The sequence below is a fragment of the Prunus mume genome, linkage group LG8, assembly GCF_029339155.1.
Source record: "Prunus mume cultivar Tortuosa linkage group LG8, ASM2933915v1, whole genome shotgun sequence".
NCBI lineage: Eukaryota > Viridiplantae > Streptophyta > Magnoliopsida > Rosales > Rosaceae > Prunus > Prunus mume.
In genome coordinates, this window is record NC_142705.1 from 11,851,422 (window position 1) to 11,875,035 (window position 23,614).

The 23,614-nt window shown below is 37.1% G+C and overlaps 4 protein-coding genes, 1 non-coding gene and 1 pseudogene across 7 annotated transcripts; 4 read left to right on the plus strand and 2 right to left on the minus strand.

Annotated features, from left to right (window-relative positions):
• Positions 1-117: 117 nt before the first annotated feature.
• Positions 118-2,296, minus strand: LOC103339665 (4-coumarate--CoA ligase-like 6 pseudogene; annotated as a pseudogene). Its single transcript, XR_016122993.1, has one exon. The product of XR_016122993.1 is annotated as a 4-coumarate--CoA ligase-like 6 pseudogene (transcript).
• Positions 2,297-5,106: 2,810 nt separating this feature from the next.
• Positions 5,107-8,871, plus strand: LOC103339608 (lipase (DUF620)). Its single transcript, XM_008242934.2, has 3 exons — positions 5,107-5,615; positions 6,149-6,493; positions 7,994-8,871. The coding sequence occupies exons 1-3, from the start codon at positions 5,274-5,276 to the stop codon at positions 8,516-8,518; spliced, it is 1,212 nt and encodes a 403-aa protein (XP_008241156.2). The 5' UTR covers positions 5,107-5,273; the 3' UTR covers positions 8,519-8,871.
• A 342-nt stretch (positions 8,872-9,213) lies between these two features.
• SDG38 (SET domain protein 38) lies at positions 9,214-12,920 on the plus strand. Of its 2 annotated transcripts, XR_016122720.1 has the most exons (8): positions 9,214-9,679; positions 9,875-9,930; positions 10,348-10,474; positions 10,921-10,990; positions 11,103-11,282; positions 11,690-11,761; positions 12,260-12,385; positions 12,635-12,920. XR_016122720.1 is itself a non-coding variant. In XM_008242935.3 (7 exons), exons 1-7 carry the CDS (start codon positions 9,320-9,322, stop codon positions 12,751-12,753), a joined length of 984 nt encoding a protein of 327 aa, XP_008241157.1. In that variant the 5' UTR covers positions 9,219-9,319; the 3' UTR covers positions 12,754-12,920. The 2 variants fall into 2 exon arrangements, 1 of the variants encoding a protein (XP_008241157.1); XM_008242935.3 differs by lacking the exon at positions 12,260-12,385 and having other exon boundaries at positions 9,219-9,679.
• A 573-nt stretch (positions 12,921-13,493) lies between these two features.
• Positions 13,494-13,565, minus strand: TRNAG-UCC (transfer RNA glycine (anticodon UCC)). Its single transcript has one exon. It is a non-coding gene; the product is annotated as a tRNA-Gly (tRNA).
• A 1,216-nt stretch (positions 13,566-14,781) lies between these two features.
• Positions 14,782-18,321, plus strand: MS2 (Jojoba acyl CoA reductase-related male sterility protein). Its single transcript, XM_008242936.2, has 10 exons — positions 14,782-14,935; positions 15,039-15,431; positions 15,552-15,655; positions 15,785-15,984; positions 16,098-16,198; positions 16,322-16,529; positions 16,775-16,936; positions 17,060-17,141; positions 17,350-17,747; positions 17,853-18,321. The coding sequence occupies exons 2-10, from the start codon at positions 15,053-15,055 to the stop codon at positions 18,016-18,018; spliced, it is 1,800 nt and encodes a 599-aa protein (XP_008241158.2). The 5' UTR covers positions 14,782-14,935; positions 15,039-15,052; the 3' UTR covers positions 18,019-18,321.
• Positions 18,322-20,080: 1,759 nt separating this feature from the next.
• SPP1 (Phosphatidic acid phosphatase (PAP2) family protein) lies at positions 20,081-23,377 on the plus strand. The gene is made up of 8 exons (XM_008242937.3): positions 20,081-20,448; positions 20,568-20,663; positions 20,800-20,874; positions 21,015-21,145; positions 21,492-21,595; positions 21,685-21,813; positions 22,473-22,588; positions 22,838-23,377. Exons 1-8 carry the CDS (start codon positions 20,287-20,289, stop codon positions 23,246-23,248), a joined length of 1,224 nt encoding a protein of 407 aa, XP_008241159.2. The 5' UTR covers positions 20,081-20,286; the 3' UTR covers positions 23,249-23,377.
• The last annotated feature ends 237 nt before the right edge of the window (positions 23,378-23,614 follow it).

Genomic DNA, 23,614 nt, shown 5'->3' on the forward strand with positions numbered 1-23,614 from the left:
TGTTAATTATGGTTGCATGGGATGAGGATAAGCATGATGGAAGGGGGTCCAGTGGAAAGGGAGGAGGAGAGTGTCAAATTATTATATATATTTTTTCAAATGTGTGTTTTTAAAAAAAAAATTTTTTTTGATAAATGAGTATATAAATTTGGGATATGACACATAAAACCCCAGTCCAAAAACCAGAAGACAATCTAAACTTGTCCTAGAGTCTAGAATTCAAAAACTTCCTAAGCTCCCTTCTTAGGATCTTCCCAGCTAGAGACTTCGGAATTGAATCTACAAACACCACCTTCCTGACCTTCTTGTATGGAGCAACCTGTGCAGCCACAAAATCCATGACAGCTTCATGGTTTAGTTCACTTCTGTGCTTCCTCACCACAAAAGCCACAGGCACCTCTCCACTTTCTTCATCAATAGCACCTGCCACAGCAACATCAAGTATCTCGGGATGGTTGATCAGCACACCTTCTAAATCTGCAGGAGCAATCTGAAAGCCCTTGTATTTGATCGCGTCTTTCAAGCGGTCTTGTAGATGCAAGTATCCATCTTCATCAAAAAACACAATGTCTCCAGTGTGTAGCCAGCCCTCTTCATCAATTGTTGACAATGTCGCCTTGGCATTGTTCAAGTAGCCCTTCATAATCCCCGGTCCATGTAGCCATAGCTCACCAATACTTGTTGGAGGCAGAGGGGATCCAGTGTTCCAGTCTACCACTTTAGCTTGCATGTTTGGAGCTAAAAGCCCTATTGAAGAGGGTTTCCTAAGCTTTTCGGTGTTGAAACCGCGAGTTCCTACCGCGGTGGTCTCAGTCATGCCGTAGCCCTGAATGAGATCAATGCGAGGAAGGGTTTGAACAAAGTCCTCTATGGTTTTCATGCTCAACAGAGCTGCACCACAAGAAACCTGCTTTAAACTCTTGAGGGTATGAGGGGCCAAGCCATCCTTGGCTCTTGTTGTCAATGCTGTCAATATTGGTGGAACAACTGGGAAGTGCGTAACTTTATACCTATCAATTGCCCTGATCGCCTCATTGACATCAAATCTCTTCATCACAACAACTCTAGATCCTAAAGACAACAACCCCATCACGAAAAGTGACAACCCATATATATGAAACATTGGCAGAACAGCTAAATACACATTATCCAAGCTTGAACCCTCATACTGTGAAGCCTCAAAACGCACAAAATGGGCAACTGTAGCTATGAAATTCCTGTGTGTTAGCATAACACCTTTGCTCACACCAGTAGTCCCGGACGAATACATTATTGCAGCAGTGTCTTGCTGCTTAATCACTGGCCTTGGAGCCAAATCAAACCTACTATAAATAAGCTTATAAAAGACCGAAAAAATGTCCTCCTTCAAACCCGAAATTGCATTTTCTGGTACCAGAATTGCAGGAATGCCCAATGCTTGTAATTTATCAGCATTCTCAGGTCCAGTAAAAGCATGACATGCTTTGGTCTCAGCAATCTGTTTCTTGATTTCTGCTACACTGCTGAGGGGATTCATGGTTGTGACAATAGCACCAAGGTACAAAACACCCAAGAAAACAATGGGATAGTAAATTGAATTTGGCAAAAGAAGCAAAAGAACATCACCTTGTGAGATGCCCATTTGCTGGAGACTAGAGGCCATGGACTTGACAGAGGAGTAGAGCTGTGAGTAAGATATTGCAGACCCACAAGAGGAACCAATGAGAGCTGAGGAAACCCCATCATGCTGGTATGAGAAAATGAAGGAGACAACATCAAGAAAAGGGTCTGATGGGAGGTCAATGGAAAGGTGTTTGCTTTGGTAAATCCCCGTTTCTGGTGAAAACCACCAAGGAAACTGTTCTGCAGCTAAAGCTTTCTGGTTCTGAATGCTTTGTTTTCCTGAGATATGGGAGTTGAAGTTGGTGTTTGAGGGTGTGGCCATGGTAGCTAGCTAGAGAGTACCATAAAAGATTGGATCAGGTAGGTTTCTGTTGTTTTGTATCCCATGGGAGTCTAACGCTCATTTGATCAAACAGTTGGTGGCCACAAATTTCAATGGTCAATAGTGAACGAGCAAGAGATCAGAAGTGCTATATTCTCTCCTCATAAATCTTCTTATTGTTATTATAGATTATTGGCAAACAAAGTCGGTTTGGTACTTGGTGTATTTTATTAGATGGTTCATTGCTTGCTCGGAAAGGAAGGCCATTCTGGGGATGAAAAATTGCTTGATCTTGTAGGGCAACTTCATTTATAAATATATGAAACCGCATGAGATTTTTGTGCATCTTCAATCATCAAAACAACACGCCTCCTGCATGCATACCCGGTTGGAAGTCAATACTCATATGTGTCATGATTAAAACAACACAAACCCTTCAAATTGAAATTTAAAAAATAAAAATAAAAATCTGAAATGTAAGAAAATCGCTTTAATTTGGAAAAACCCTAGCCGCTAAATGAGGTTAGGTTATTTAAATTGGGTGAGCTAGGATTTTATTTTTTTGGTTGGAAAAAAGAAGTCACCAAGTTTGCCAAACTGGGCTATATGTTTGCCCATCCTTGGGTGAGCTATATTTGCCAAACTAAAGGTCCATCCTTGGTGAGCTATGTTTGTCAAACTAAAGGTCCATCCTTGGGTGAGCTATATTTGCCAAACTAAAGGTCCGTCCTTGCATACTTTGCCACATCATCCATTCAACGGATGACCAAACTTTTAAAGTGCAATGTGAAAAAAATTGAAAGGACTTGTAATCTCAGTAAAAAAATTTACTTCACCCATTAACATATCTAATAGATGAACAAGATTAGGACTCGTTAACTACTCCTTGCATTATATTGTGTCTTTAGATTTTTTTTGTTTAGCTTTTATGATAAACGGGTCATATATGAGACACCTTTCAACATTAGAACGAGAATATCACTAAATCAAGAGTTAGTTCACGCCCTTTTTACAACTCGCTCGTCTCGATTTTGTAACGATTGAAAAATAACAACGAGCCTTATAATTTCTCGTTGCTGTCCACACCATAACCCATGCTGTAAGCCCATGACTGTGGCGAAGGTGGGTTGGGTCCACAACATATGATAAGGCTTGAAAGTCGCATGTAGAACATCGTGGGTTGCTTGGGCTTGTTGCTAGCAGCCTTTGGGCATGTGTGCTTTCGTAGTAGAATGGGACAAATCTAGGCTTGTTCGAACGGCTGGATAGGGACTGTTGCAAGCCCCTTGCATTGCATGTGGGTTCCACACCCTAATGCAATAATCAATCTTATCAAAATGACCAAATTATTATTTGATATGTGATCATTTAAAAAAAGACCATATAAAAGAAGTTGGTATAAAATCATAACGATTAGAGAAGTGTGAACATATGGAGAAGAGCAAATAACTAAACAAAACATATAAAAAGCTCCATGATATATACATGTTTTAATTGCGGGATCCTTTAAATAAGTCCATTATACATTGAATTTTAATAATTTGAACCTCTAATTTTTAGATATTCCATCAGAATCATCTCTGCAAAACATTACTTGAATTTGAAACCATTTGACCTCTCAATTAGATGGTTGCTATTTTAGTATATTTTCTTCAAACAGTGTGTTCATATATTTTGTTGGTCCCAATTAGATGCCTTAGTAATTTTCAATTTGCATGATTTTTTACAAAGATGATCTATGAACAAAGATTTGAAAAATAGACGGTTTGGATTGTAGAAAAAAAGAAATCATAGGGAGACCATAAATGATGTCCCTCAAATAAAATTATTTCAAAAATTTCTCAATAAAAGAGGACCGTAGAAGTAAAAGTGTTTTTTTAATACCAAAAAAAAAAAGAGAGAGGGGCCCACCCAAGTCCTTAGACAACTCCTCTTGCTAAAGAAAAACATATTGTCATTTAACACTGAAAAGAGAAATATCACCGATAATTCGAAACCCTAATCTTAATGGCTTGATCATTGATTCATTTATACGTGGTGGAGCACATTTACAACCCAACCATGCCAAAACCAAAATAGAATCATTTCCCATCCAAATATATACATACATTCAAAGCTCTGCCAAAACTACCAGAAGCACTAAACCAAGGGGACATGAGCTTCCCAATTTGTACCAAACCCATCCGAAATGCCATAATTGCAAATAGGCCATGATTTCGACACGTTACCTTGCATTGCCTTGCCTCCCTTCCCTTGGAAGCTCCCTCCTCCTCTTCTCTCCTCTCCTCTTCCGTACACCAATTTCCAACCAGAAAGACAAAAGACATGCCTCACGCGCAAAGGCCATGCAAATCTTCCTCCCTTCATATGTATAATAATAAAAATAATAATGCATTTTTGTAATTCGGTTGGTTTTTTTTCCTTTTTATTTTCGCCATTTTTATTGTTGCAGATAGATCTCAGTGTGAAGCTTAACTGCATGTGAAGTGCTTTTTTAATGTCAACCCAATTAAAGTATGAGTTTGGAGAGGTGGGCTATGTCCTAGGCACTGTCCACTCCACGTGCAAGCCATTTCCTAAACTTTGCATTTGCTTCTCAATAGCTTGCTAGCCTAGCACCATCATTGGAAGTAGTAGTTTTAGCTTAATAGATAATTACTTTTGTTCAAAAGTGATTAGCAGGTAACATCATGGTTCCACTTATGAAAGGACTCAAGTACTTTAAAGGTGGACTAGCTTATGACCGTCTTAGGGGGAGATAATTTTTTTTTTTTTCCGACACGGGTGTAATGTACTCTTTTTATTATCTCAATTTTTTCAATTAACTAGTCAAGTGAAAAGTAAGTTAAGGAGAATGATACTTTTCACCTGTAATACTGAAGTTTCTCTGTGTTTTATTACTTAATTAGCATCAGAACATATTGAATGAAATATGAATCAATACAAAATTTCTGACTCCACTACTAATTTTTAAGATATTGACAAATTAGTTGGTATCCGATGATAACAAAATATTGAAAGGAGTAAATCTGTAAATTCCTTTATTGATAATGAAGCATAATCGCAGCCATCCTCATCCTCTGATTTAGAATCTAGATTATAGTTGGGAAATTATTATTCTTGCTACAAATAGCCACTACAATGTTTGTACATAACAGAACTACAAAAGCTTTTAGCTGGGTACCAAAAATCTTCTAACAAAAACAAAACAAAACAAAAACAAAAAACAAAAACAAAAACAAATAGAACTTTATGGAGAAAACTGAGCAGCACGCATCCAAACTGCAAGTGGAAACTCTGCCTCTCTTTCTTTTCAAGTACTTCTTTCCAAGTTCTCTCATTTCATTATATGCTTTGCTTCCACCAAACTCTCTCTATCTCCATCTCTAAAAAGCAAAGCAAAGCAAAGCAGAGCAGAGCAAACAAACACAAAACAGAAGCATTGAAACTAGAGATCATGGGGAGGCTTGCACCATTGTCAGAAGAGCCCAACATCAACGAAGAAGAAGAGGCCACAAACCGATCAAGCAAAGGCATTCTGCGCAGCACTCAGACATGGAGGAACTGGATCAAAACCCACCTCTCCTCCCTTGCGCTCTTCAACAAAAGGTCTGATTTCAAGGTTCTTCTCAGTGTTCTTGGTTGCCCTCTTTTCCCTGTCTCTGCTCACCCCAAACTGCCCCTCAATGAGGTACTACCACTTTCACAACACTTCCATTTTGTTAACTAATATGAATTGTTTGGCCTAAAAAGAGTTATTTGGGTTGCAAGGTTGTTGTAGTTCAAGTGATTAAGCCTTGTTTAGGTTCGATTCCCCTTCTCCAATATCGCTTGTATAGAAAATAAAAATAAAAAAGGTTCACTTTGGGAGAACATAATGACTGGCCATTGGCTAAAGAGAGCAAAGTGGTGTTATGGGTCTTCTTTTAGTTTTGTGTTTGGCTCAGCCTTTTTGGCAAGTTGCCATGCCCATGCTTGTCCCACCATGTAAAAAGGAAGCAGCTTTACCCTTTAAATATGAGATTCAGCCTTCAAGATAATAATGATTATGTACTTAATCTCTAGTTATATGTATGTTTACTTTCAAACTAATCTTGTGCTTGAACTGGCTTACAAAAAAAGTTGATTTAGGTTGTCAAATGTCTACCCTAAATTCATGCAGGGGAAAGTCTTTATTGTCCCTCTAAATTTCTTTTTTCCTTTTGTAATAATTTTCTCAAGCAGGTGTCCTCTACTGCACAGTACATAATACAACACTTCACAGCTGCCACTGGTTGCCGCAAGCTGGAAGGCAAAGTCAAGAACATTTTTGCAACCGGGAAAGTGATCATGGCAATGGTGGATGAACCCGGCCCTGGCGGCGCCTCAGCTTCGGCCACCGCCACACTTTCGGAAAAAGGGTGCTTTGTAATGTGGCAGATGGTTCCTAATAAGTGGCTGATTGAGCTAGTTCTGGGTGGTCACAAGGTAGCAGCTGGTAGCGACGGCAATGTCGCTTGGCGCCACACGCCGTGGCTAGGCGTGCACGCTGCCAAAGGCGGTGTTCGTCCTCTCCGGCGAGCTCTCCAGGCAAGTTCTAATTTCTCTCAATGAGTTGTCTACATACACATTAATAAAATTCTAACCTCTGGATCTTAATATATATATTTTAATTACTAGAAGGCTAGCATGTCATTTGTGTCATTAATATTTTCGTTAGATCAAAATTAATTTAACAAAATCTTAGTTTGCTTCCAAAGAATGTTGCACTGGGAAACAGTGTCTCAGGGGACCAGGAACCAATAAATTTGATGTTGCTTGCTTGTTAGGTACTGCAGTTTTCAGCATGTTTTGTTTGTTTGTTTGTCCTACTTATCCCCCCAGCGGTATTGAAATTTACTGGTGACATCTTTTATGGCTTCTTTAATGTTTTGAGGTGTGAACTTGTGACTGTGTACAATTGTTAGGTGGCTTAGTGTGTGTGACAATAATAAACCCTTTTGTATCGGTACCGCTATCTCTGCACTTGTCACCTTAATTGAAATCAGTAGAAATAAGTTGCTACAAGTCAAGTAAGAGTTGGCCAGTATCTAGCCGTAAATGATTTGTTGTCAGACTATGAATATGAATCATTAATTAAATAGATTTATAACAATATAAACATTTAACCTTCCAAGATAAACCCAGCCAGGGAATATTTACCCGTATACGGGCAAAGAGTTTTTATGTGGTACATCTAATGCACCAGTGCATTATACTGTTTTAGTTATTAAACCTCCTCATTATAGAAGCTCCCTATGTCGAATTCACTGGTGGAAAGTAGTACAAGTACATACCACCAGCAAGCGCTTAGAAAATATCTCGAGCATCATAATGTGTAACTTTGACGAGTACCTCTACGTTTGCATATCTAACAGATTCGTAGCGAGAATTATAAGCAAAGATCTGAAACGACCCAACAAAATGGACCCACGCTAGCTAAGCTCAAATGTACTTTTCAACTTGTATAAACAACCACCACGTTTCCCATATTTAATTATTATTGTTCCTTGTTTATTTTCTACTTATTTTTCTATTTATTGTTTAATAATATGTTTAGGTGATCTTAGCAGCCAAAATACCGGATCTTGTTGCATATAGTTTTCCCACCATTCTCCAAGTTTAAATGGCATTTGGAAATTAATTATTATTATTTCTTGATTACATTGGAGGAAAGAAACTCTACTGGAATCGATTATGGGTGCCACGGGAGAAGGGGTAATCCACCACCACTGTGGTAATTGGCGAAATTTTTTGGATTCTCTTCTGAATTTTCGTAATTATTTTATGTTACGAATTCATTTTTCATCTGTGTCAATTCTTGACGAACACAAAGACTATTGGATGTATTGATCTGGTCACAAAGTTAATGTATTCAATAGTTCGTTGAAAAATTATAATAAGTAATTGGTTATATGCATGTGAGTCTCACTATTTTGTATTAGATCCTGCCGCAGATATATTATATGAGAAAGCTGCAAAAATTCCCACAAATTTCAGGTTTAAATTGTATGGTTAAATCTTTTTTATTTTGCAATTTTTTTGGTGTAGGGACTAGATCCAATGGCAATATCAGCTGTATTTTCCCCGGCACAGTACATGGGGGAAAAGCAAATCTCCGGGGTTGACTGCTTTGTCTTGAAATTGTCAGCTGATCAAACGGACCTAACTGAACGAAGTGATAGCACAGCAGAGATGATCAAACATGTAATATTTGGCTACTTCAGCCAAAGAAATGGGCTGCTTGTGTACTTAGAGGACTCTTACTTAACCAGGATCCAATCACCTGGAGCCTACCCTACCTACTGGGAGACCACAATGTCAACGAAAATTGAGGACTATCGAACGGTGGAGGGCGTGATGATCGCGCACGCCGGTCAGACGAATGTGATCATCACACGGTTCGGGGACAATCTAAAGACGGGGGCGGCGATCACTCGGTTGGAAGAAACATGGACCATTGATGATCTTGCATTCAACGTCCCTGGCTTGTCCATGGATTGCTTCATTCCTCCTAAAGAAGTACAGAAAGATTACCCTAAGAACAACTTTGATTGGAGATCACCGTTGCATTGATGATGATGTTTGACCTCCCAAATGGCTATATGATATCCATGCCTCATGTGAGATTGACAGTCGAATATATTTTTGACTCTTCTCATACAAAGGATTAAGTGTAGATAAAGTTATTCTCGAACATATATGCTCTTTCTTTTGTATATCTTTATTTTTATTTTACTTTAGGAAAGATCATCGGATGTACAAAGGTCTTGAGATAATCGTACACCTTTGACTTTTACTAGTAATGTGAAGACTAAATGCAATAGATTTGGGAGTTTATGAGAGATCTATGTCTAAAATAGACAATCTCTATTTGTATGTACATTTTCTTATGTTTGAGATTTTTAGTGGTATAATTTTGGTTTGAATTCGAATGATGTCCCTTAGCTATGTGTTATGCAACAAGACAAAACAAAGTTTAGGGAAAAATTCTAAAGCTTAAAAAGAATAAAATAACCCTACTAAAGATAACAAATGAAATACTTAGTTTTAAGGAAAGCAAATGAAATCCTTGATGTAGTTGTATATCTCTTATTAATGTTGAAAGATATTTCAAATTTGAATAATTGTTAAAGGAATTTAGAATTATGTTACAGTCAGTCGCACATGTGAGTGATTCCTGATCGTTGATGCATATAAAATTTACAATACATTAACAGCTAGAATTCACTATATTGTGTGTGGACCACTAGCCGTAGCAAAATTCATGAGTCGATCAAACAAATTAAACAAGATCAAGTGTAGCCCAAAAAAAAAAAAAAAAAACGAGGCTAGTTTGTATAAGCATAGAGGTTGAAAGATGCAAGTGACTGAAAAATGGGACTGGTTCGTTATAGTCGTTGGGCTTCGCGCCTCAAAACATTGAATTCCCAAACCAAGCCGTTACTCTCCTCCTCCTTCTCCTCCGTCACCACAGCCGACAATGAAAACCCAGGTCGACCCGGACCGCCTCCGATCCGAGTCGCTCTCACCGAGTCATTCGGTCGAGGCGTCTTCGCGACCCGGAAAATCGAGACCGGTGAGCTCATACACACGGCCAAACCCGTTCTCTCTCACCCTTCTCTGTCAACCATCCACAAGGTCTGTTATTTCTGCCTCAGAAAGCTGAAAACCACAGACAGCTCTCAAGCCCAACGTGTTTCGTTTTGCAGCGACGAATGCCAACGAGAAGCAAAGGTAGGCAATTCAAATTGTGGGTTTTACCCACCAACTGTTCGAGCTTTTGTTTCTGAAAGAAGTGCTTTGTTCGGCTTCCATTGATGTTTGAGTCCGAGCTTACTTACATTTTTTTTGTTAGGGGCTGTTCTTTGATAAGTAGATTATGTTTTGGGTTTATGTATTTTTCTTCTTCTTCTGCTGCATGATTTATAGGGGTTTCATGATATGGAGATGAGAGCAGATTGGTCAGCTTATGATGACTATTGTCGGTATGTGTGCTTCCTGCATTTCATCATTCGTTGAAAGAGTAAATTCCTCAGTTTCCTGCCATTGCATAGCAATGCCTCTCATGGGGTCTCTTCTTAATTTTTGTGTGGGGAACTTCTCCACCAAGTCATACCATTGCTCCTAGTTGCACTCTATGTACTCCTATTTTTCCTTGCATGAGCCCCAAGCTGTTTTTACATAAAAAAGGAAATATAGTTCATGTGAAATGAAAACTACTAATGTTCAACTTCCATATTTTCTTGTGCTCCCAAATCCGGTAACAATTTTGTATGAAAACTTGCTTTTGACATTTTTCGTTATGCTAGTTTTTAAACTAATGTGTCAAGTCAGAAATGCTTCCAACTTGGTAGTGATAAATATTTACTAATTGTATTATTTGTACTGGTCTCTTTCTAAAGGTCTCGTGGTTTGAAATATCCATTACTTGTGAAGCGGTTGGCTTGTATGGTCATGTCAAGAGCTGCATCTGCCAACCTTCTTGACATACTCCAACCTGCTAGCTTATCTCCAGAGATGATTGTAGAGGTCAGTACCTTTGCTAATTTGTTCTAGCATATGATGAAACTAGAATTTGAAAAATGAAAGTGTATCATGATTTTGTTGATTTTACTTTTCTTCTATATGTCCCACTAAGTAGAAGGAGCTTCAAAATATGTTCTTCCGGCTTCTCTAGCAAACAATATTCGTGTACTGGGCATGTGTTTGTCATGTTTCCAGAACAATTTCAACCCTCATGCTTTCCCTTCAACAGTAATTTCTTGGGTTCTATGTCTTAAATAAGGTAGGAAATATTTTCAAGTATTTGGACAAATACATTATTTTGTTTGAGTTCTTAGAGACTGAGAAGCTTAAATTTTTGTCTGATTACAGTTCGTTTGATCTCCAAAGTTTCCCTGCATATTGTCAATCTGAAGTAAGTATTACCTGAGAAAAATATTAATTGATTTATGCATTAAGGTGACAATTTTCAGATGGAAGAGGGTTTTCGCTTGCTAAGGAGTGCCTTTGAAAACTCAAATATCACTGGTGAACAGATGTCATGTATCCCCCAATTGCCTGAAATTTAATATTACTTTCCATCTTAGATTTTATTTCACTTGTACTTTAGCAGCAGCAATTGGGTTGGGAGAATGCTTTTCTTTGACATTAGAAGTTTTAACTAAACAATGGTACATTGGTATACTGGCACGGATTCGCATTAATGCATTTCGAATAGAGTTGGTCGGTGCATTGTATGATGATCTCCTGTCATCATTAGCAGCCTCTATAGAATCTGAAGCTGCTGTTGGGAATGCTGTTTATATGCTCCCATCCTTCTATAATCATGATTGCGGTAAGCTCTTCTTGTCTTCTGGTAAAACTTTTCACCCTCATTTATTTTAATTTCGTGGAAGTGAGATTATACTTTATTTTATAGAGAGAACATAGATATATAAGAAATAAAGTCAAACCAATATATGCCTTTGCATGTTGAGCTTATTACATGGAGTCAGCTCAGCACAAAAGTAATGAAGGTTTTAATTCCAGTTAGTATCTTCCAGATGTTTATAAAATTATTTAATTGAGAAGTTAAATGAAACTTAATTTTAACATGTTATAAGACATTGAATAAAGTAGTATGCATGCTATGAGAAACTGCACTATGGATCTCTGACTGCACCTATACACCTCTATCATCAATCTCATGTCTGATCATTTGAGAAATTTGAATCAGCTGGATTTTTTTTTTTTTTACTACAGATCCAAATAGCCACATTATATGGATAGAGAATGCAGATGCAAGATTGAAGGCCCTTCGTGATGTGGATGAAGGTTTGTGTAATGTGCAGTAGTTTTAGTAATATTTGCAGTTATATACATGTTGCAGCTGGTTGTTTACTAAAGAATGTTACAGTGAATGATTAAATTACTGTAGGGTAATTCTAGAAATCATTGGAGTTGAGGATGATGTGCTGATCTTGATGGGTGACATTGCACCTTAATTGGTGGGTGTGATCACACCTCAATTCGAGGGATATCTAGTGATCACCTCAATTCGAGGGATATCTAGAATTATGTCCTACAGTAAGTAATTTAGGCTTCACTGTAACATTCTCTTCTTAAACAAGCAGCTGCAATATGTGCATAGTTGTGACCGCCCTCAATAAAATGAAGTGAAATAACTGTCCCACCATCTTATTGTTAGCAACTATGGGCATGATTTAGGGTTTAGGAGCGTCATATTTCCATGAATAGCCTTTGCATCCCTGCAGACATGCTGTTTTCATTAATGCAATACTTGTCTGAGTGCCACCATCTTTATATTGACAGTCATAATGCATCTATGCTAAGAGTATTTGATTCAACATCAAGAAGTTGGTGGAAAGTAAGGTGTCCAAGCTATTGACAGTCATAATGCATCTATCCTAGACGATTTGTCGTAACCGTATACCATTAGTAAGTGGCACATTATTTATTGATAAAACTACATGAGAAGAGCTTAGCCAGTAAAGCTCTTAATAATTTTCAGAACCATTTTCTCGAACCACTTTTTTAGATGAATGACTGTTGATTTATAGGCTATTAGCTTATCTTGTATGACTTTGGGCTAGGGCAGATGGTCTATAAGCAGATATGACTTTGCTGAGTGAAATACTAAATGGGGACCAGAAAAGTACATTAGTATTGAGTATCTTTCATTTTCAGGTGAAGAGCTCCGGATCTGCTATATTGATGCAAGCATGGATCATGATGCTCGGCAGAGTTTCCTGTCCCAGGGGTTTGGTTTTCAGTGCAATTGCCTTCGATGTCTGTCTGGTGATTAAGGGTGTTATTTGAGAATCTGGCTTTTAATTAATTAATTAATTTTAAATTTAGGAGGGAGTTTCAAATATGAGACCTCTTCCAATCTTTTGGATGATAAATTTAGTTTTTTAATTAAGATTTTGCTATAACTTCAGTTATGAAGGTAATAATACCGGATTTTCGGGCATTTGATTTGTGTCTCATTTTGTTGATGCCTGATTGTGGGAGGTTGTATTTTGGGCCAATCTATACAAAAATTCATTTTATATGCATTAAGAAACTCATAAATTGATAAATTGGGATGCAATATCAACATGATTTAGGAATTAACCAAAAAAAATGAAATTGAGAAGTTGATGCAATGGCAGCATGATCAATAATGATCCAGCACTATATGTCATTCCGTTGTGTTTCATACAAACATGTTAACATATACCACCCTAAGCACAACAAACATGTTGATATATACCACCTTATTAGAATGGCGCTATTACCACCCGCAGTCCTATTTCTTCACCAATTTTTGACAACATTTTATTTTAAAACAATTAATTTACTTCTTAAGAAAAATTGATAGAGTTTTTCAAACAAAAAAGAAAAGAAAAATTGAAGGACTACCAAGGCAGTCATGGATGTTCCTTGGTTAGTTGGTTGTGTTGCCCACCATGAAACATGTGAAGGAATAAAAAGGATAAAACTCGTTTGTGCGTTTAATCGAACACCTTACATGCAACCATAAAAAGCTAAAAAGATTGGAATTTGCGTCTGCCGGGAGTCGAACCCGGGTCTATTGCTTGGAAGGCAATTATCCTAACCGTTGGACTACAAACGCTGTTCTTGGTAACTGACCACTACCAAATTATTTATAATAAAAAGGTCGGACAATCATGGTTATTTTATTTTATTTTTAATTTTATAAACAGATCAGGTCAACTGTTTGCATGCAGGGGCAGAGCTAGAATTTCAAGGTTGGCAAGGACAATGTATAAAATACTAGTATAGAAAATACATAAGAGCATCTACAATGATGATCTCTATTTCTTAACTAAAATTTAGCTACAAATATAAGAAAGCTATTTTAGGAGCTCTTTAAAAAATTTCAACTCCAACCATACTCCCTAATTTAGAAAGTCATAAATGCTATAACTTTTTTTTGATTGGTCCATCTCTATTAAAAAATAAAATAAAAAATAGTTAGCATTAAATAAAGGTTTGAAATACTCATTAAATAAAGCATCCTTAAATTATAGGGAGTCACTAGGAGTCATTTCTCTCTCATCAGATTTAGGAGCTCCTAGAGGACTCCCTATTTTAGAGGTGGATAGGGAGTATGATTGGAGTAATATTTTTACAATTGCTCCCTAAAATTTGTCTAAGGAGGTGGTTTAGGGAGCCCATTATGGATGCTCTAAGTATTCAAAAGTTACATGTTAAAACTAAACATAGTTAAGTTATTTACGTATACTTTATTGGAGCTGTGTCATACTCAAAATTAACAAGGCCTCTTTAAGTCTATTTGCATATTATAACATGTCAATATATAGTAGAGTTTTAAAATGGGGTGATCGTCTAAGAGTGGCTCCGCCACTGATTGCATTCATAAATAGTCACATATCCAAATATTTGTTTTGCATAAAATTAATAAAAGAAAAAAAGTATATGATTTTTTTTCGAAGTGCAAACATTTTTCTTCAAAAAAAAAAAGATAGTAATGTAGGTTGAAATTTATGGACTTAAGTTACGATAACCTTTTTAGAGTACAAATAACAATTTCAAAATAGAAAATAATTGACATACTAACCCCAGCCCATTGTTCATTGCTCCACGCCCTTTTTTGCCCTTCATTTTTGGGGTTAATTATATAGGCACATAAAAAACGTACCTCTCCCAAGAACACTAATCAAACATAGTGAAGATGACAAGAGAGTTCCCGCCAACTTTGCCGTTGGTAAAAAAGTGTGAAAGGGGCTGGCATAAAGAGTGCCCCTTTCTCCCCAAAATAAAATCTCCCTATATAAACACCAACACCATTTCCATATTTTCACCTAACTGCTATCTCCCTCCTCCTTCAAAATGGTCTTTGCCTAACTCTCTTGAGACCAAGTTCAGAACCAGACCAAACCAACCCATCTTTCTTATGTTACAGAGCCCAAGTAGTTTACTTGCCTTTTTTATATTTGGTTCAGGAAGTGTGTAGCTAAGGTTTCAACCCAACCATGCATTTTTAATTGCAACAACTTTAGTTTGTTAAACCTTTTTTTCTTTTCTTTTTCATATGATTAACTTTGTCTTTTGTATTTTCCAGTTTTGTTGGCAGTGATGGAGGCTGTGTTCCTCAATTCTTTCTCATCATCAACAATTGCACCAGATAAAATTTTGAGAGTGTCTGATCACAAGAGGGGCTGGTGCTTGTTGAGGAGAAAAAAGAGTGTAATTTTGTGCCAAGGGTCAGGTGGCAATGCCATAAAGACTAGTGGGTTTTCTTCTAAAGCTGTGAAGGATGCAGGAAGCCTGGTTTTGTCTCCAAATGATCAGAAGAGCCAGAAAGAAAATAATATTGCAGTGAAGGATTTGGTGCCTTTTGGTGGATCACCACCATCTACTTCTTTGATGGAGATGCATGATGGCATTGGGATTGTAAAATTTCTTAGAGGAAAAGGGTTTTTCATAACTGGTGCTACTGGGTTTCTAGCAAAAGGTGTACACTTGTATCTTGTTCATTCTTCAAATGCTCATTTTCCATGAAATTAGAAAAATATGATAAAGGTCTTGATGTGTTATGTGAATCTCATTTTTCCCTTTTGTTAAAACTGTCCAGTTCTTATTGAGAAGATATTAAGGACACAGCCCGATGTGGGGAAGATATTTCTCTTGATCAAGGCGAAAAACAAGGAAGCTGCAATGGAAAGATTAAAAAGTGAAGTATGTTTCTCTGTGGTGTTGTGTTTCATATGTTTCTATTTGATGTTGAGTTTCTAACCTGCTCAAATCCATTCATTATTTCTACTTCCTGGCCCTTACTTTGAATTTTGGTGTTCGGTTGTGGTGTAGATCATAAATGCTGAGCTTTTCAAGTGTCTCAGACAAACTTATGGAAAATCTTATCAAGCCTTCATGTTGAGCAAGCTAGTTCCTGTGGTAGGAAATGTCAGTGACTCAGATCTTGGGCTAGAACATGATATAGCTGGTTTGATTGCTAAAGAAGTTGATGTCATTGTAAATTCTGCAGCTAACACAACATTTCATGAAAGGTTATATGGGCTTTTACCTCTGGCAGTTCTCATTTCTACACTAAATGTGTATGAACTTCTCTGTAAGATTGAGTTCTGATTGTGATAGATTTTCATACCATTCTGTTACGCAGATATGACGTGGCTATAGATATAAACACAAAAGGACCTTGCCACCTTATGGCCTTTGCAAAAAAGTGCAAGAAACTTAAGCTCTTCCTGCAAGTATCAACAGGTAAGTAAAATGTGTGGAGAATCATGGAGTATTAGAAACCGATATCTATAGGTGATTGCCTTCTGTAAAATTGCTTTTGCTAATTCTAATTTTACTTAAAAATCTTTGCCCTCTCACTTACAGCATACGTTAATGGACAAAGGCAAGGAAGAATTATGGAAAAGCCATTTTATATTGGAGAAAGCATAGCAGGGGAAAATTACAAATCTGAAACCCCACCAGGATTTTATCCCCTGGATGTTGAAAACGAAATAAATCTGGCTTTGAATTCCAAAGGAGCTTATGCAAACAATGAGGTGGCTCAGAAGATGAAAGAGCTGGGTTTAGAAAGGTAAGCGGCTTGACTTTCTTTTATTTTCCCTTCCTTCTGCAATTTTCCTTTCCTTGATGCTTTATTTGGTTTCCAAGAAGATGAACACTGAACCATTTCATTCATATCTGTTTCTTCTAGACTTGTAAAGTTGATAAGGTCTTTGTTTCCCATCAGAAAGAACTGGTTTTCACATTAATGGACAAAACTGGGATCTGAATTGCATTGGTTAGTGTCTTAACATGACAAAACTATCATCTAATCAGGGCCAGAAAATATGGATGGCAAGATACATATGTGTTCACCAAGGCCATGGGAGAAATGCTGATTGATAATATGAGAGGTGACATACCAGTGGTTATTATCCGACCTAGTGTCATTGAAAGCACTTACAAAGAACCATTTGCCGGATGGATGGAAGGAAATAGGTATATCTCAAGTGTGAAGTTCCCTTGAAACTGAAATTGCTATTACATATCTCACCAAAGAAATTGCTTTTAGTGTTTCACATAAAGCTTTGAATTAAACCTCTATTGTCCCTATTTTCCCAGGATGATGGATCCAATTGTTTTGTACTATGGAAAAGGGCAGCTCACAGGTTTCCTAGTAGATCCAAATGGGGTACTTGATGTGGTAATTATTAATCTTTTATCTATTTCATTTGACCCTTATGCATTATATGTATACATGACATTTTGAGCAATAGATTGGAGAAGAATTTTAGGAAGAAATGACCAAATATGTAGCAGAAAAAGTATGCAGCATCCATATATGCATCTATGTATGTATCACATATTCATTCCCTGAATCGTTGCTGGACTTTTGGCATGACTACTTGCAGATTCCAGCTGACATGGTTGCTAACGCAACCTTGGCGGCTATTGCGAATCATGGAAGGGCTCAGAAAAAAGACATCAATATCTACCAGATTACTTCCTCAGTTGCAAACCCCTTAAATTTCCAAGAACTAAGTACACTGCTCTATGAGCATTACAACTCCTCACCGTGCGTGGACTCGAAAGGCAGGCCAATCCAAGTTCCATCGATGAAGCTCTTCAGCTCAATGGAAGATTTCTCTGCTCACATTTGGAGAGATGCCCTTCAACGAAGCCAGTTAACAGCATTAAATTCCTCAAATGGGAAACTGTCTCGGAAACTTGAAATGATCTGCAGAAAATCAGTTGAGCAAGCAAAGTACTTGGCTGCTATTTATGAGCCATATACTTTTTATGGTGGAAGGTATGATGCATTGAGCAATAGCATTGTCACTCTTCACTAAAACTAAGATCAAGCATGAATTCGATATATAAATTTATATTTTAAAATATAAATCACTTGCTGCAGGTTTGACAACAGCAATACTCAGAGACTAATGGAGAGGATGTCTGAAGAAGAAAAGAGGAAGTTTGGATTTGATGTGGGGAGCATAGATTGGAAAGACTATATTACAAATGTCCATATTCCAGGTCTTAAGAGGCATGTTTTGAAGGGCAGAGGGGTGTGTAGCTGAAACATTATGATGTCTTGTGTTACCCCAACACATCTCAAGAGTCCTACAACTAATTTGTAATAAGCCAATATTACTTTCTCTTTTTCTTCTTCTTCTTCTTTTTTCCTTCTTAGCCTGAAAATCTGGTGGAGATGAGGTGCAAAAAAGAAGTGTTGCCTCTCTCCTAGTGGTGTAACTTATTTCATTAAACTTCTAGCCTCCATGGTCTTGGGTTTTCTCATCAGTTCTTGTAAATCTTCACAGAACCTGGGGTTGTTTGCTATATCTGCATGGAATGAAAATCAAGAGCTCCACTTATGGCTACTGGATCCAAGAAATTAATTAAAAGGTTCAATCTTGAACACAGGATATGGTTGAGGTATAAGGTTGAAGTATAAATAAGGGACTTAGTAATGCAAGTGGTTATGAGCGATTTACTCACGACTGTTCAAAGCGCTCCAAGGTTCGATTTCCCCTCTCCAATATCGCCTGTATCAAAACGTTGAAGTGCAAATTATTCAACAAATGTGTCCATAAAATCTGATTTCAAATTCTCCAACAACAAAATACTCTAAATGCCATTAGATCAAAATTTTGCATCCTTTCAGTATTAGGTTAGAATTCTAGGTTTTGGGCCCTCAAGCGTACAAGTTAGGAGGAGTATTGTTAGAACATCAAATTGTTGGTCCACATGTTAACAACTTTAAGTCTTGAAAGCAATGGTAAACCAACCAAATTTAACTTGGTATTTATAAAAGGGTTTTATTGGCCACTTGATCCTACACGTTCTCTGCAAATACTCCCTGAATTCTCTTTGCTCTGTGGTTGCTACCCAACCTTTGTGGTTGGGAGGCCCTACTAACCCCGAGGGTAGGGGTGTGCTTTGTGCGACTTCACCCACCAATGCCAAGGTGAATGGTCCAAGACTACTAAGCCTCACCTTCCATAGCAACCAATCATTTTAATGCCATACTTAATTACAAGCCCATGCTATTAGGCTCGTCAATTCTCTTTGCTCTGTTTCTCATTGAATACTTGTAATTTTTATGTATAATATCTGAGAAAAAGTCCTACTCATGCGTTAAAAAATTAATTAATTTTAATCTGATATTTTTGGATGTATTTGATTAGATTTGAAATTTCAACACCATCCCCTTCCAAAAAAAATTAAAAAAATCCTCAACTTGGACTTTGTTTCATAATGGGTTAAAATACATGTGATTTGAAGATTCTTTCAAATCTAATAAAGGATGAACTCTCTCTTAATCAAACTGTTTTTATATGAAACCCGTTGTTGGTCAACTTTGAAGAGCTCCCCATAAAGCTTGATAGGCCATCCTAGAAGAAGAAACATTTCTGCAATTGTTGGCCACCCATACCATACACATATACACCTCTTTTTTCCTTTTCTTCTTTGAGTAATTTAGATTTAAACATAAGTTTGATATTGCTTGTCCTTCTTTATGGATAACGCGGTGGCAAAAATTTCGGTTTGACTCATAACTAAATAAGTAGTTGACAGCCCCTTTCCCTGATGTTTAAGCTATTTTGTTGAAAAATACAAAATCAACATCAGCAGATTTTTTTTTAACACAAATTATATTGAACCATTCTTGTAAAGAACATAGAGTTATCCTATATTAGGAAAATAGAGAATACAAGCGATGTTGGGGGAGAAACACATGACCTCTCGGATGTAATAGTAACTATTTTTAACCACTTGAGCTACAATCACTTGTAAAATAAAGCTAAAACTTGCAGGAAGTTGAGGAGAAGTTTCAAATGAAAATTTTGAATTTGAACTTGTAATTAAAGTGCTTAATTGAACTTTTTGATAAGTTAATTTGTTTATGTTATTACATAAAGAAACTTCATTTTTAAATTGAATTTATGCACAATGACGAATATATTTTGGCTTTTGGGGCTGGAAGGTTCTCTTATGTGTGGTGGACAGTTCTCCTTGCCAGTCAAATGTCCAAAAAACAAAGCAGCTCAGACAAATGATTTCGGGGTTAACTATAAAAATGATTAAATGCCACAATAATTAAGTACAAGAAGAATATTATTTATTTACCCAAAAACAGAAACAAAACCCATAATCCCATTGTGTAAAGAAAGAAAGAAAAAAACTTGTTTCTGGCCAAAGTCCAAGTCCTACCGTTTGTTTTTCAATTTTGGTTTCTTTGTTTTCTTCGTCTCTCCTAGTCTTCTTGTTCTTCTTCTCCCTTTCCGATCCTTCTCTCTGAGAGACACAGAGAGAGAGAGAGAGAGAGAGAGAGAGAGAAGGGAATGGAGAGCATAGCAGTGTGGCAAGGGGCAACACTCTGTGGGATTGTGTTATGGATTATAGTAGCTTCATATCTCGATGTGACTCGAAAGCTTCGATCTTTTCTGCAACCATGGGTGGCTCAGCATGTCACCACAGACACTCTTCTCATCCTCCAGATCCAGGTTTCATACTATTAAAACCAAGATGACCCAGATGATCATTCTTATTCAATTCTGTGTATTTCAATTGTATTTGACTTTTTTTTTCTTTTTGGAATTTGTTTTTTGGTTGGATTATGCAGAATTACCAGCATAGGTTCTTGGATGCTTTCTTCTCTGGCTTGTCCTGCGTTGTTTCTGTGCCCTTTTATACTGCCTTTCTTCCTTTGCTTTTCTGGGTATGCTTTTCTACTCCCTTTAATGGTGAATTTGATTTGTGTGATTGCTGTTATGTCATTTTTGGGTTGTATGCTTGCTATATTAATCAGCATTATGAGACTTTTTTGTGTGTTGCTCTTGGCTGACCATTTGTAGAGTGGGCATGGAAAATTGGCTAGACAAATGACCCTGTTGATGGCTTTCTGTGATTATATGGGGAACTGTATAAAGGTAATCAGTTCCTTCTTACTGTTTTTTTTTATTTAAATTTTATTTTTTTTATTTTTATTTTATTTTTATATAAATAAAGTTGGTTAAGTGCTTCATGTTCATATACCAAGTTACATATTTTCTGTGTTTTGTGTGCATAGGATGTGGTATCAGCTCCTAGACCTAGTTGTCCACCTGTTAGAAGAATAACCGCTACAAAAGATGAGGAAGATAATGCATTGGAATATGGATTGCCATCTTCTCACACTCTAAACACAGTTTGCTTGTCCGGGTATTTACTTGCTTCTTGTCAAATACATGCAGCTAGGCAAACCAATGCCAACATTGAAGAAAGCTGTTTTCTCAAGCATAAACCTTTAGGCTTACCTAATGATAAACGTGTTTCAAAAGTTATAAATACTGTTGCTTATGAAGGTTTTGAATATACGAGTGAGTCAAGACATTTGGTTTAAGCTATGCCTTTGGCTGAAGACTTTTATCACAGTTTGAAGCAAAACTTTTTCTATTCAAGACTAACCAGCATTTTATCAATACGTGTGTCAGAAAGTCAAGTTCATGACGTATGAATTACTGTCATATATACACTGAACATTTGCTCTTGTGTTAGGGGTTTCCAGATACCTTTTGCATTACATCCTATCATATACTCAGAATGAAGATTCCCATGTTAAGTTTGCTGGATTCGCTCTTGTTTGCTTGCTTGTGGGTCTCATTGGTTTAGGTGAGTTTATTTTTCCCTAATGAGTTTTTGACAGCTACTTTATTTGTTTATTCTTTAATCCCCAAGCTGAACTTGTATTTTCTTGATAGGAAGGATTTATCTCGGCATGCACAGTGTGGTTGATATCATAGGTGGGCTTGCTATTGGATTGGTGATCCTTAGGTTCTGGCTCAGTGTTCATGAATATGTTGACAATTTTATAGTCTTGGGACAAAATGGTAAGCACAGCTGCTAGTCAACTTACCATTGTATGTTTTTGATAACTTGGTCGAAACAACCTAGATAGCAAACAAAACTAAGCTTTTGAAAACTTAATAACGTAAGATGAAGCTTCTGCACTGTCAGGTGGCAGCCCCAAAGATGGCGAGCATGAAAATACACAAATAGGAAGATATGCCCACCACATGCGCTTTTGCATGTCAGGATATGGGATACATTCCATACAGAGATGGCAATTTTAGAAAGTGTTCTGTGAGTATATCCCTTGCAAGATTGAAACAGGCATGAAATTGGGTCTGATAGGAACATGAATTCACATGAGAACACATGAAGTCATAATGCGATTTGAAAACTTTCTAGAAATGCTTTCATATCCTGTTCTATTTAATAGAGGGGAGCCACCCTTTAGAAACTGGGGACAGGGACTTTGAAGTCATAAGTGGGTTGTTTTTGTGATGTCCAAAACTGTACTATGGATTTTCATAAATCTGGTTCAGGTTAAAGCAGAATGCTGAAACGTAAACCTTATTGGACTTCTTTTTAGATAATTAGAATGGGGTTACCTTAACACTCTTGGAATTGCAATGACAAATGAATTAAGGAATTTATAACTTGGCAAGTATGCATGTATTCTTACTGCACACTGTTTCTATTGCAGTTACATACTTTTGGGCCGCCCTGAGCTTCATATTGCTCTTTGCTTATCCAACTCCTGAATTTCCAACTCCAAGTTTTGAGTACCACACAGCCTTCAATGGTGTTGCATTAGGAATTGTAAGCAATCATTTATCCTTTAACATCACCCATTGTTGTTTATTTGAAATTTTCATTTACTATTATCCAAAGTTTATTTTGAATCATCCATATTGCTGATTGATATATGTTATCATGTTAATACTCTTAGTTCTTATATTCACAATAGTTTTAGATAGAAACTTGTTCTCGAAATTTATGCAAAGTTGTGCTGTCTAAATTATACACTTTCGCATAATATTCATAACTAAAAACAACAATGTTATCCAGGTATCTGGGGTCCAGCAGACATACCATCAGTTTCACCATGAAGCAGTTCCACGTGTATTTACGTCACAATTAACAATCCCTGGCTTTATGGGAAGAATGCTTGTGGGGATACCGACAATACTTATTGTGAAGTTCTGCAGTAAAGCTCTTGCTAAATGGATTCTTCCAGTGCTAGCTAACACCTTGGGCATTTCAATAAAATCCTCCACTTACATTGCGTCGCTAAAGGGTTCAAGTAATGGGAAAAAATCAGATGGGTTGAAGCAATCAGGTTATGTCCAAAAGCTGTTCTTTTTCTCCAGCCAAGACTCATTTGATGTTGATACTGGTATACGATTCCTCCAGTATGCGGGCCTAGCATGGTCCGTGGTGGATCTTGTTCCCTCCCTTTTTGCTCATTTAAGCTTGTAATGCTTCATTATTCTTATGATTAGCAAACACTTTAAATTTCCCAATGGAAATATGTCCTCAATTCAATTTTGTAAATAGTATATACGTTGTAGTATGAACATAAATCGATTTTGCTTATTTCCACAGAAACCCTTCTCCAGATTTAACACAATTTGGTCAATTCAGGCCTCTCATTCCCAGAGCTGCAAATCTTGAATGTGTAGGAGGAAATTAAAATGGCAATGGAGGTTATGATGAAGTATCGTTTAAATAAGCCTAATGACTCAACTGAAGAGAATTTTAAAAATAAAAATAAAAATAAAAATAAAAACCTTGTCCTGCATATGGCTTCGCCAGCCCCTAGCCCTTTCTAAACCCTTTGCAAAA